At 42.7% G+C, this 14,518-nt stretch overlaps 1 protein-coding gene across 1 annotated transcript in view; it reads left to right on the forward strand.

The window, feature by feature from the left end:
- LOC120935612 (fibrocystin-like) overlaps positions 1-14,518 on the forward strand; it is a 78,540-nt gene that overhangs the window by 13,716 nt on the left and 50,306 nt on the right. Inside the window, exons 5-6 of the mRNA XM_040347661.1 lie at positions 6,895-6,952; positions 8,457-8,535. Of these exons, the coding sequence (XP_040203595.1) occupies positions 6,895-6,952; positions 8,457-8,535 (137 nt within the window). The remainder of the gene's footprint in view (positions 1-6,894; positions 6,953-8,456; positions 8,536-14,518) is intronic.

Consider the following 14,518-nt stretch of genomic DNA (forward strand, 5'->3'; position numbering starts at 1 on the left):
ACTAGCAAGACCACTGATGATTTCACATGAAGGAAGCAATACAATGAGAACAGGATACTTTCTCATACAAGTACAGTGTAACCTCAGATTACGAGCATAATCCTTTCCAGGAGAATGCTCGTAATCCAAAGTACTCGCATATCAAAGTGAGTTTTCCCATTGAAGTCAATGGAAACGAAAATAATTTGTTCTGCATTGACTTCAATGACATGCAATACCGCATGCGGCTAGAGGTGGTGGTGGTGGTGGTGGGGGGGGGGGGGGGCTAAAGCACCGGAGAGCCTCGGAAACACCTAGAAGAGCCCGAGGACAGCTCGGCTGACCTCGGAAAGGCTCGGGAACGGAGTATTTCCGTGTCTTTCTGAGCATTTGCGAACGGTGCCGGTCAGCTGCGATCGGCGCCGTCCAGCTCTGGCACCCCCCCAACCTCAGGCCAAACGCGGTACTGCACACCGCTTTGGCCCGAATCATGCTCGTTTTTCGAGACAACACTCGCAAACCGAGTCAGGATTTTTTCAAATACGCTCGTTAACCGCATTACTCGCAATCTGAGGTTCCACTGTATGTGGGACAGCAGAAACATATCAGGAATATGAAATTGGGGTAACAAACCCTTTAAAGCATATGACTCGAGTGCAGGAGGGCATTCTTTGTATTACATTGTCTCCTCCCCAGGCCCGGATTTCCCACAAGGCCACTGAGGCCAGGCCTTGGGGCGGCAGGGCGCCAAGGGGCGGCAGTGGCATGGAGTCCCCCGACGCCCGGAACATACAGTTAAGGGCGGTAAGTTATGGGGAAATCCGCTTGTTCGTTAAGAAGTGATTGCGGCGATGTCGCTGAAATCACTTGTAAAATGTGTGCTCCCGTCCGTCCTCCCCTCCTCCCCCCCACCCCACATACCTCTCTCTGCTGGCTCTGTCTTTGGGACTCCGTCCTCCCCCCGGCCACCAAGTCTGTCTCCTGTCTCTGCTGCCGATGTACACAGTAAGAGGGGAGAGCTGTGCTCTTCCCATCTCAGCTGTGACAGGAGTTCTAGCACAGTGCTAGGAATCCTGTTTTGGAGGTGACAGGGTCAATAAAGAGAACATGTCACCTGCAATTGCTATCACACAGGGAATTGTTTTTTCCTGTGTGATAGCAAAAAAGTTAAGTGAAAAAAATTGATAAAAAATAAATAAATAATAAGAAATAATAATTAAATTAATAAAATAAAAATGTAAAGAATAAGAAAAAAAAATAGGAAAATAAGAAAATTATACAAAAATTAAAAAAAGTAAGCGTCAAGCTGCAAAAAAAAAGTGATAAAAAAGTAAAAAAAAATGTAAACTAACCGTGCCGCCCATTCTCTGTTGATTTGGGGGGGGGGGGGTTTGGTTGGCGGGGAGGGGGTGCATTGCGGAACCTGGGCTTGGGGCGGCAGGGAGAGCAAATCCGACCCTGCTCCTCCCCCTCCTGTTAGGGGGCGGATTAACCGCGTTACTCGCAATCCGAGGTTCCACTGTATATCGGACAGCAGAAACATATCAGGAATATGAAATTGGGGTAACAAACCCTTTAAAGCATATGACTCGAGCGCAGGAGGGCATTCTTTGGATTACATTGTCTCCTCCCCCTCCTGTAGTGGGTGGGGTTTTCTGGGCCCCTCCCACAACTCTCTGCACAGGCTTTTCACAGCACAGTGATGATGTCACTGCTCAGTTTACAAGGCATTTGATGCACACAAATTGGATTTATATGCTTTGTAGCTATTGAAGAATATATTTTTTTAATGAAAGCATTTGTGCCCGGAGCTCAGACTTAATTAACAAACAAAATGTAACGGAAATCGCATTAATTATACAAGCGGGAGGTCAGACGGACAGGACATGGAGAGACAGACACCAGGCATTAGAATAATAAGCACTGACCACCAGCTGACAGGTAAACTTTCCCTGATCTGTCCAAACTTGTCAGAGCCTCCAGCAAACCGCACAGTGCTGGCATGAGCCGCGCTCCAACACAAAGGCGCACATTGTCCTCTCCGCAGCCAGGAATGTGACTCATTAACTTCATTCCCCGACCATATTTAATCAGAGCTCCGAGAAGATCTTCATGGCATGCAAATACTTCTCACATTAAAACAAAAGGGTCCCTAATGCCAGCCAGGTGACTGCTGCCCACTAAATAATTGGCAAGCTGCGTATTATGAGGAGAACCTTGAGAACTTATGTAACGTGTGTCTCACTTGTGCAAAATAGATTATTGTTCCTCTCGCAAAGCTAATAATTAACTTTAGTGTCATTAAAACGTACCTGTAGTTTAATAATTAGAACTATATGCAAAACTTTTCTCTCTTTCCTAAACTAAAAAGTTTTGCCTTTAGTTATTCTTTAACATACAGATTATGGGCCAGATTCAGAAAGAATTACGTTGCGCAGCGGCGGCGTAACGTATCCCATTTACGTTACACCGCCGCAGGTTTACAGCGTAAGTGCCTGATTCACAAAGCACTTACCTGTAAACTTGCGGCGGTGTAACGTAAATCCGCTCGGCGCAAGCCCGCCTAATTCAAATGGGGCGGGCACCATTTAAATTAGGCGCGTTCCCGCACCGAGCGTACTGCACATTGCTCCGTCCGTCAAATTACCCGACGTGCTTTGCGCTAAATGACGTCGCAAGGACGTCATTGGTTTGACGTTAACGTAAATGGCGTCCAGCGCCATTCACGGACGACTTACGCAAACGACGTGAAATTTTAAATTTCGACGCGGGAACGACGGCCATACTTAACATTGCTTAGACCACCTAGGAGGCAGCCTTAACTTTACTACGCGTATCGCTACGGAAACTACATAAATTTAGATCGACGGGCATCGCGGACGTTCGTGAATCGCCGTAACTAGTCATTTGCATATTCTACGCCGACCGCAATGGCCTCGCCACCTAGCGGCCGGCCTAGAATTGCAGCCTAAGATCCGACAGTGTAACACAAGTTACACCTGTCGGATCTTAGGGCTATCTATGCGTAACTGATTCTATGAATCAGTCGCATAGACACGACAATCGTATCTCAGAGATACGACGGCGTATCTCTTCTCTGAATCTGGCCCTATGTGTCTTAACCCTTTCATGACTAAGGGCCTGATCCGCGTAGCGCGGCGCTTCTTTACGTCCGGCGTAGTGTATCTCAGATACACTACGCCGCCGTAACTTACAGCGTATTTCCCGTATCCTCAAAGAATTTGCGCCGTAAGTTACGGCGGCGGAGTGTAACTGTGTCGGCGTAAGGGCGCGCAATTCAAATGGATGAGATGGGGGCGTGTTTTATGTTAATACATTTTGACCCGACATAAATTAAGTTTTTTCTGAACGACGCATGCGCCGTCCGTGGGGGTATCCCAGTGCGCATGCTCCAAATTAACCCGCAACAAGCCAATGCTTTCGACGTGAACCTCATTCTACACAAAGCCCTATTCGCAAAGTTTTTTACGCAAACGACGTACACGACGGAAAATTTGACGCTGGCCCGACGTCCATACTTAACATTGGCTACGCCTCATATAGCAGGGGTAACGACGTAAAAAAATGTGCCGGCTGGACGTACGTTTGTGGGTTGGCGTATCTAGCTAATTTGCATACTCAACGCGGAAATCGACGGAAGCGCCACCTAGCGGCCAGCGAAAATATGCACCTTAGATCCGACAGGGTACTAAGACGTACGCCAGTCGGATCTAGCCCAGCTTCAGGCGTATCTTGTTTTGTGGATACAAAACAAAGATACGCCGCAGAAAACTAGAAGTTACGCCGGCGTATCAATAGATAAACGCTTCGTGGATCTGGCCCTAAGCCTAGTTCTGACATTTGTTGCTTGCAAGTTAAAATACGTATTTTTAGCAGAGAATAAAATGGTGATCTTTGCAATATTTTATTTCACAAAGTATTTACGCAGCGGTCTTTCAAACGTATTTTATTTAGGAAAAAATACACTTTCATGAATTCCAATTTTTAAATTTTTTTTTGTATAATGTGAAAAATAATGTTACGCCAAGTAAATAGATACCTAACACGTCATGCTTTGAAATTGCGCACACTTGTGGAACGGCGACAAACTACAGTACCTAAAAATCTCCATAGGCAAAGCTATAAAAAAAAAAAAAAAACGGTTACCAGGTTAGAGTTACAGAGGAGGTCTGGTGCTATAATTATTGCTGTCGCTCTGACGATTGCGGCAATACCTCACATGTGTGATTTGAACGCCGTTTACATATGCAGGCGTGACTTACGCCTTTTTTTCTTTTTTATAATTTTATTTGAGCACGGGATTGTGCACATAGACCTTCTTATATATTTACAGATTTGTATACATATCCTTATTGTTATTTCTATTAATTCATTCAGTATTGAATTTTTTGCACTGGATGTTTGATTATATATTTTATCCACTAAGGGATTTTTTCTTTTCACCTCTTCTCACTTTTATTTTGGAAATTATTTGATGACCGAAATTCTTTTTAGTCAATCATACATTTTGGATTTTCATTATTTTTTCACGTTATTCATCCTTCTCATCATTGATGTTGATGTTTGGAGGGCTTCAAGGAATAAGGAGTGAAACACATGTTACTGGCCAGTCATTAATGATGTTGTGCATTTATTTATGAATTGGCTGAGGATTTATTATTTGTTTAATTGGCAAGCGCCATTACACCCCCTCTTTTCATTACTATTGCTGGTGTGTGAGCACCTTTTAGTAGTGGCTGCTGCCTATATATATATTATATTTTTAATATATTTTATTTTAATAGTCTTAATATTAGCATTTAGTGCCCTTGGGTAGAGTGGTTTTGCGCATTAGTTCCCCCCTTTTACATAACTGATAGGCGGAACTGCTGGGCACTGATAGGTGGCACTGATGGGCACGGATACGTGGCACTGATGGGCACTGATAATTGGCACTGATAGGTATCACTGATGGCACTGGCAGGCATTGGGGATGGGCACTGATTAGCAGTTGCCTGGACACTGATTGGCAGCTGCCGGAGCACTGATTGGCATTTCCCTGGTGGTCTAGGGTGGCATACCTGGTGGTCCAGTGTGATGGCCATACCTGGTGGTCCTGGGCGGGCTTCCGAGGGGGGGCTGCGCCGATAAACAATCAGCAGAGACCCCCCTGTCAGGATTGAAGCCGATCGGCTCTGTCAGACACGAGTGAGGAAAAGACAATCAACGGCTCTTCCTATTTTCATTGTGATCAGTCGGAGGCTTTTTAACGAGATCGGTGTAGCGGTGTGTCAGACTGATACACCGCACCACCGATCTCTGCGATGCACGCCCCCATGGGCATGCAGTGGCTGTTATCCTGCTGGACGTCATATGATGTCCAGTCAGGATAACTGAACCACCACCCGGCCCTCATTCTGCTATAGGCCGGGTGGGAAGTGGTTAAACAAAGCCATTGGCAGCCCAGTAAAATGGAAGTGACATTGTGACGCCGCTTCCGTGTTTACAGAACGAAGACTGGAACAAAGCCATTTCCGGCTTCCTTCCAGTCTTACTCTAGCCGGCAGAAGTACAGAATTGTGTCTTGGTTCTCTCGGTAGCCCGGGTGGAAGACAGCGTGGGGGGGGGGGGGGGCTTTTAGCTGCATCGGTTGTTATCGCCTGCTCTAAAAAAGGGTACCGGAATGTTGCCTGCAGCTGCGCAAGGTCGCATGTATGCATACGGTTGGTGCTAAGGGGTTAAGCGGATCCCCAGGAAAACAGCTAAATATACAGTTGGATAACATATAAGGGAGCCCTTTTCCTTCTAAAGGATGTATATTTAAATCCATCCAGTGTGAAGATTTACACAGCACAGGTTGGTGACCTAACTTTTTTCTAAAAGGGTTAGGCATTATAGCTTGGTCACCTCCCCACCCCCAGTCTGGGATTGGACTATGGAGGAGTAGCAGCAGACTTATAAGCTTATCCCTCTGTTCATCCTGCTGATGTTTTTGGTCTTTAGGCATGTGCATTTCGTTTAGTTCCTAATCGAAATTCGGACGAATTTTTCATTATTCGGACATTCGGATGCATACGAATTCCCGAATTGCAATATTAATGAATTTACCGAATCCGAACGAACGTTTTCGATTCCGAATCGAAAACCCGCGGACGGAATAAAAAAAATAAATAAAAATCTTTTCGAATCAAATTTGAAAACAAATTCTATTCGAAAAGAGACTATTTGTTTTCGAATCCGGTCAAAATATTTTCGAATTTGACCGGATTTTTCGAAATTCGGTCGAAAACTAACGAATTCCGAAAACGAATTTAACACATGTAACAAATCTAACTTAACGAAATTAATTAAATAACGAATTAAAACGAAACGAAACACATTTTTCCCTTTTGCACATGCCTATTGGTCGTTGGTGAAGAGCAGAGCTGCCAGTGACAGTCTAGGTCTGGGTATGACAGTTAGCAGCGTGCACCCACGTGGGTTGTTGTCTGATTGTAGAACTAAAATTAAAGTGGAACTAAACTTTACACTTAAAATGGACCTTCATCCTCTATATCAATTTTCCCCCTTTCTATCCCTCCTCCCATCATCTACACAAATCGGGCAGTGTTTTTTTTCTATTATTATTTACTTTATTTATTTTTGTAAATTGTCACAGGAGGTATTACAGAACGCCAATATCAAATCAAATTCCCTTTAAAATATTCAGTCCCATCATGATGTATTGAGCCATTGAGCTCTGTAAACGACAGGTGTTTTTTGAACAGGAGGTAAAAAGAAACTGGCAAACATTTATAACAAGCCTACAGCTCCACCTGCTGTCTGAAAATGAGAATACGTGATATTAATATGCTACATTTCATCCTTACCTGACCAAAAAAAGAAAAAAATGTTTTTAAATGTTTTTTTCTACAGTTCTCACTGCTGGAGACCCCTGTGATCTGTGATGTCAGCCCATCCAGTGGAGTGCCTGGTAAGATAAGGGAAACTTTTTTTAATTGCACAAAATGACTTTGAAAAATCCAAAATAATGTCAACAGAGGAGCTTATTATTTGGCTTCAGCCTAGGTTTACACTGATGCGGTCAAAGACAGCTTTTGATCCCCACTAATGATCCACCCATGAGTAAGTTCCTGTGGGCAGAGCAAAATGCATTGGGGGTGTGGCCTGATCGGGGTCCAGGCTGAGACTGCCACTTCGTCACACACAGCGGGTCTTGTTCTGATGTGCGACTCCCGGGACCTTTAGCTTTTATCTACCACTAACGATCAGTAGCTGCAGGGATTGGCTCATGATTATGTGACCACTGTGACAGCCAATCACAGTGGTCACATGATCGTTGTTCCTTCCCGCCCTCATGGGCTTTCAAAGCCTTTTTGACACACGTGCAGATAATTGTTTGATCAATCAGAAGCGAGGGACACAAATTTCACAGCAGCAGATGGCTTTTAACTTAATACATTGATCAAGAGTTTACTAAATTGATCGATTGGAGGTTCTTTGGTTTAGACACGTGCAATTTGTTTCATTTCAAAAAATGTTTTAACTAATTTTGACAAATTCCTTAATTTGGAAACATTCGAATGAATGAAAACCTGTTTACCAAATTTTTCTGAATATTCGTGAATTTGAATATTCGAAATTTCGTCAATTTGAAAGTCCTAAAAGCACGAAAATGTGAAAATCTGAAATAACTAATTATTAAATTATAGGTATTGGGCTTTCCTTTCAAATGTGGCTGTTAGTGAACTAAGAGCCAGTTTACTGTCCTTCAGGCATTTGGGGGCCAGACTGTAGAAAATGCCCCGCATCAGTGCACCATCATTGGTTTTAATGGGAAGAACAGTGCCTCATTGTTAGTACCAATGGGAAGAACAGCGCCCCATTGTTGGTTTAAATGGAAAGAATAGTGCCCTATTGTTAGTACCAATGGGAAGAATAGTGCCCCATTGTTAGTACCAATGGGAAGAACAGTGCCCCATCATTGTTTGTAATGGCCCATTAGAATGTATCAATGGAAAGAATAGTACCCCATTGTTAGTACCATCGGGAATAACAATGCCCCATCATTTGTTGTAATTGGGAGGAATAATGCCCAATTGAAAGTATCAATGGGAAGAATAGCGCCCCATTGTTAGTACCAATGGGAATAACAATTCCCCATAATTGGTTATAATGGAAAGGAATAGTGCCCTATTGTTGGTATCAATGGGAAGAACAATACCCCATCATTGGTTGTAATGGGAAGGAATAGTGCCCCATGGTTGGTACCAATGGGAAGAATAGTGCCCCATTGATGGTGTTAGTAGGGGTAATAGTGCCCCATCATTGGTGTCAATTGGTTGAATAGTGCTCCAAGGGATAGATAAAGGCAAGAAAAGGGCCACATCTGCCCCCTGGGCCACAGTTTTGAGCCCACTGCTGTAAACTGTACAATGCTATGCTGATCCAAGTGTTTTTTTCTTTTTTTCCTGTAGGGGGCGTCATTAAGATTTCTGGCAAACTCATGACTGATCACTTTGAAAACTATGACTTCGATATAGACTACATTGAAGGGTATGGTTGTATTATTTATTTGTCTGTGGTTATTGCTAGGTGATATACTGTGTGTGAGAGAATGTGAACTCCAGGAAAAGTAAAAATTCTCCCTAAGGCCCCTTTCACACTGAGGAGTTTTTCAGGCGTTACAGCACTGAAAATAGCGCTGCTATACCACCTGAAAAACTCCTGCCCAGCCTTCTCAATGTGAAAGCCCGAGGACTTTTACACTGAGGCAATTCGCTGGCAGGAGAGAAAAAAATCTCCTGTCAGCAGCATCTTTGGAGCGGCCGAATCCCGCGGCAATTCCGACGGTATAGCGCCGCTATTTTTAGCGGCGCTATACCGCCACCGCGCCTCCCACCCCAGTGTGAAAGGGGCCTTAGAGGGGGGATGCCACCACAATGCAAGGGTTAAATGCTTGTTCACGTTTAGGGGAAAAGCAGTTTTACCAAGGCTCCTCCGTGCTGAAAGACCGAGGCCTGCAGCCTCTTCTCCCCTATGATCTGTCATACAGATCGAGTCCAAAAGACCTAAATTTAACAGGAGAATGCTAAGGAACAGTCCACTACCAGAAAATAGGGGTACACTGTCTCCCAGAGGAGTGGAGGATTGGGTAGGTAAACTTGCAATTCCTGGCCCTAGACCTAAACTTGCAATTTTAAGTATTACTAAACTCACAACAGTAAAATCAGTCTGTATTTCGAATTTTCAAATTTTTCATTTTCGAAATTTCGAATTTGTAATTTTTCAATTTTCGAATTTCCGAATTTCGAAATTTCCAATTTTCGTATTTCCGAACTTTCGTATTTACGAATTTCGAAAATTCGAAATTGAAAAATTCGAAAATTGAAAAATTTAATTTTTAAATTTTTGAAATTTCTAATTTTAAATTTTCAAAATTTTCATTTTTGAATTTCGAATTTTTCAATTTTCGAAATTTCGTAGTTTTCGTTTTTCCGAATATTTTGGAAATTGAAAAATTCGAAATTTCAAAATTGAAAAATTCGAAAATCGAAGTTTTGAAAATTTAACATTTCGAAAATTTTAAAATTCGAAATTTCGAAAATTTTAAAATTCGAAATTTCGAAAATTTTAAAATCCGAAATGTTTCAATTTTCGAAATTTTTCAATTTTCGAAATTTTTAAATTTTCGAAATTTTTAAATTTTCGAAATTTTTAAATTTTCGAATTTTCGAAATTCGTAAATACGAAAATTTGTAAATACGAAAATTCGAAAATCGAAATTTGAAAAAATCGAAATTCGAAAATTGAAAAATTCGGATTTCGAATTTTTCAATTTTCGAATTTTTCAATTTCCAAAATATTCGGAAATACGAAAATTCGGAACTACGAAATTTTGAAATTGAAAAATTCGAAAATGAAAATTTAGAAAATTGAAAAATTTGAAATTTCGAAAATTTCGAAATTCGAAATTTCGAAAATTAGTAAAGAAAATGTTTTCGTTTCATTAGTTTTTTTTTCGGAAATTCGGAAAATTAGTTTTTTCCGTTTTTTGCTCTTTCGGAAATCCGAAAATTTCCAGAATTTACGGAAAAAGCAAAAAAAAAGAATGAAACTTAAAAACGAAAAAAACGCATTTTTCGAATTTCCCGAATTTACGAAAAAAAACAAAACGAAAATAACAAAGAAAAAAACGATTTTTTTTGGCAGTGCACATGTCTACTCTGCATTGTGTAAAAAGGCTGTTTGATCCTGTCTCCTCTGATCCTCCCCATCTTCCATTGTCCCTAATCTATCTGCTGATAGAACAGAGGATAGGAGACAAGCTGGACATGCTCGTTTTTTTTTTTGGGGGGGGGAGGGTGCACGTGATCAGCACAATGCCAATTAGCACTGTCCAGACAGAGGGTCAAGTGTTCTGCAGCCTGATAGGACAATCAAAGTAGAATGAAAACTCCTCCTACAAGCTTTAACTAGACACTGATAGAAGTCACAAGACTGCTATATACTGCTGATGAGAAAAGGGCCCAGATTCAAGAAGCAATTGCGCCTGTGTAACCATAGGTTACGCAGCGCAATTGCTTACTTGCTCCGGCGTTACGAATGCTCCTGATTCAGGAACATCGTAACGCCGACTGCAGCCTAAAATCTGCGTGGCATAAGGCTCTCATGCCACGCAGATTTTAGGCTGCATTATTGCGTTGACCGCTAGGGGGCGCTCCCATTGTTGCGCGGGCCCTGCGTACGCAAGTTACGTCGTTTCCGTACGGCGTGCTTAGCGTAAGGCTTCTCCTGCTAATAGCAGGCGCAGCCAATGCTAAGGATACCCGACGTTCCCGCATCGCGACGTTCGAATTTTACGTTGTTTGCGTAAGTGAATCGTAAATGGCGCTGGACGCCATTCACGTTCACTTTGAAGCAAATGACGTCCTTGCGACGTCATTTGCCGCAATGCACGTCAGGAAAGTTTCCCGACGGAGCATGCGCTTTACGATCGGCGCGGGAACGCACCTAATTTAAATGATTCCCGCCCCAATTTTGCCGGCGCGCCCTCGCAATTTACGGAGCTACTGCTCCGTGAATCGAGGGCAGCGGCGCAAATTTGCGGGGGCGCAGGGCAAAATCGTTGCCCTGTGCCTCCGCAAAAAAAGAGCAAATCTCTTTGAATCTGGGCCAAGGTATTTAGCAGTTCATGTTTACTAAAACTATTGCATTTCCATGTTTTGTGTACTGTGGGAGACCAAGCTATTAAGTCACAGAAATAGATATACTGATGCTTGGAATAAACGTCTAGCAAAGGTAGTGAGAACAGTCAACAGTACAGTGCCTTAAAAAAAAAAGTATTCATACCCCATTACATTTTCCACATTTTGTCATGTTACAACCAAAAACGTAAATGTATTTTATTGGAATTTTATGTGATAAGTCCTGTACACACGATCGGTCCATCCAATGAAAACGGCCTGATGATCAGTCTTGCCTACACACCATCGGTTAAAAAAAACGATCGTGTCAGAACGCGGTGACGTAAAACACAGCGACGTGCTGAAAAAAAATGAAGTTCAATGCTTCCAAGCATGCATCGACTTGATTCTGAGCATGCGTGGATATTTAACCGATGGACGTGCCTACAATGATCGTTTTTTTTCTATCGGTTAGGTATCCATCGGTTAAATTTAAAACAAGATTGCTTTTTTTTAACCTATGGATAAATAATCGATGGGACCTACACACGATCGGTTTGGTCCGTTGAAAACGGTCCATCAGACCGTTCTCATCGGTTTGACCGATTGTGTGTACGGGGCAATAGACCAACACAAAGTGGCACATAATTGTGAAGTGGAAGGCAAGTGATAAATATTTTTTAATATATTTTTTTTACAAATAAATATGTGAAAAGTGTGGCGTGCCTTTTGTATATAGCCCCCCTGAGTCAATACTTTGTAGAGAGGGACATTTTTGCCTGTTCTTCTTTTCAAAATAGCTCAAGTTCTGTCAGATTGGATGGAGAGCGTCTGTGAACAGCAATTTTCAAGTCTTGTCACAGATTCTCAATTGGATTTAGGTCTGGACTTTGACTGGGCCATTCTAACACATGAATATGCTTTGATCTAAACCATTCCATTGTAGCTCTGGCTGTATGTTTGGGGTCATTGTCCTGCTGAAAGGTGAATCTCCACCCCGGTCTCAAGTCTTTTGTAGAATCGAACAGGTTTTCTTCTAAGATCGCCCTGTGTTTGGCTCCATCCATCTTCCCATCAACTCTGACCAGCTTCCCTGTTCCTGCTGAAGAAAAGCATCCCCACAACACGATGATGCCACCACCATGTTTCACAGTGGGGATGGTGTGTTCAGGGTGATGTGCAGTGTTAGTTTTCCACCACACATGGCAATTTGCTTTTAGGCCAAAAACTAAAAATGTTGGTCTCATCTGACCAGAGCACCTTCTTCTACATGTTTGCTGTGTCCCCCACATGGCTTCTCGCAAACTGAAAACTGGACTTCTTATGGCTTTCTTTCAACAATGTCTTTCTTCTTGCCACTCTTTCATAAAGGCCAGATTTGTGGAGTACATGACTAATAGTTGTCCTGTGGACAGATTCTCCCACCTGAATTGTAGATCTCTGCAGCTCCTCCAGAGTTACCATGGGCCTCTTAGCTGCTTCTCTGATTAATGCTCTCCTTGCCCAGCCTGTCAGTTTAGGTGGACGGCCATGTCTTGGTAGGTTTGCAGTTGTGCCATACTCTTTCCATTTTAGGATGATGAACAGTGCCCCGTGAGATGTTCAAAGATTGAGATATTGTTTTATAACCCGACCCTGCTTTAAACTTCTCCACAACTTTATGTCTGACCTGTCCGGTGTATTCCTTGGCCTTCATGATGCTTCTTGTTCACTAAGGTTCTCTAACAAACCTCTGAGGGCTTCACAGAACAGCTGTATTTATACTGAGATTCAATTATACACAGGTGACTTCTGAAGGCAGTTGTTTCCATAACATTTTAGTAAAGGAAGCTGAATACAAATGCACACCACACTTTTCACATATTTATTTGTAAAAAATTTGGAAAACTATTTATTTTCCTTACACTTACACAATTATGTGCCACTTTGTGTTGGTCTATCACAAAAAATCCCAAAAATTACATTTAAGTTTTTGGTTGTAACATGACAAAATGTGGAAAATTTCAAGGGGTATGGATTCTTTTTTTAAGGCACTGTAAATGGCTTCAAAAATGCTTGGGACAAAAATAAATCTATAATCAATCAAACAAGTTTAAAAATAAAAATACAAAACGTGTATATAAAAAAACAAAGAAAAACGGGCAGACTGAATGGCTCTTTCTCCCGCCTTAATTGTTCTATGTTTCTATACATATAGAACCATATAGACATTGGATAACAATCACTGGCACAGATTCAGTAAGCAATTGCGCCTGCGTAACCATAGTTACGCAGCGCAATTGCTGACTTGCGCCGGCGTAACGAGTTCTCCTGATTCAGAGAACTCGTTACGCCGACTGCAGCCTAAAATCTGCGTGGCATAAGGCTCTTATGCCACGCAGATTTTAGGCTGAATTCTTGCGTTGACCGCTAGGGGGCGCTCCCATTGTGATCAGCGTATAGTATGAAAATTGCATACTAACACCGATTCACAATTGTTGCGCGGGCCCTGCGTACGCAAGTTACGTCGTTTCCGTACGGCGTTCTTAGCGTAAGGCTGCTCCTGCTAATAGCAGGCGCAGCCAATGCTAAGGATACCCATCGTTCCCGCGTTGCGACGTTCGAATTTTACGTCGTTTGCGTAAGTGAATCGTGAATGGTGCTGGACGCCATTCACGTTCACTTTGAAGCAAATGACGTCCTTGCGACGTCATTTGCCGCAATGCACGTCGGGAAAGTTTCCCGACGGAGCATGCGCTTTACGATCGGCCGCCTAATTTAAATGATTCCCGCCCCCGGTGGGATCATTTACATTGCGCGCGCTTACGCCGGGCAATTTTGCCGGCGCGCCCTCGCAATTTACGGAGCTACTGCTCGTTGCCAAAATCGTTGCCCTGCGCCTCCGCAGATAGAGCGCAGATCTCATTGAATCCGGGCCTCTGTGTTCATAGTCTTATCCCCACTTTCTTGTTACATCGGTTGTGCCGGGAGTCTGAATATCATTTTGCAATCCATTGGGCACCAGAGTCAAGCCTAGTACACACCGGTGCAAAATCACACCCTATTGTCAGCAATAAAACTGTGTTCAATGAGGTGCGACGCCGGATTTGCAGTACCGCACTGGTTTGAAAAAGTAGTTCCTTCACTACTCTTGGAAGTTTCAGGTGTGACTTGCATAGACATCTGTGCATGAAATCACATAATTGTCAGCCAAGTCGCACCTGAAGTAGAACTTAAATGCGGCTTTGAAATCATACAATTTCAAGTGAAGTCGCGTGATTTCAACGTATTCACATCGCTTCACTTTTTCCACATTTTGTTATGTTACAGCCATATAAATTCATTATTTTCCTCAACATTCTACAAACAATTCT

Source organism: Rana temporaria, chromosome 4 (assembly GCF_905171775.1).
Source record: "Rana temporaria chromosome 4, aRanTem1.1, whole genome shotgun sequence".
In the NCBI taxonomy this organism is placed as follows: Eukaryota; Metazoa; Chordata; class Amphibia; order Anura; family Ranidae; genus Rana; species Rana temporaria.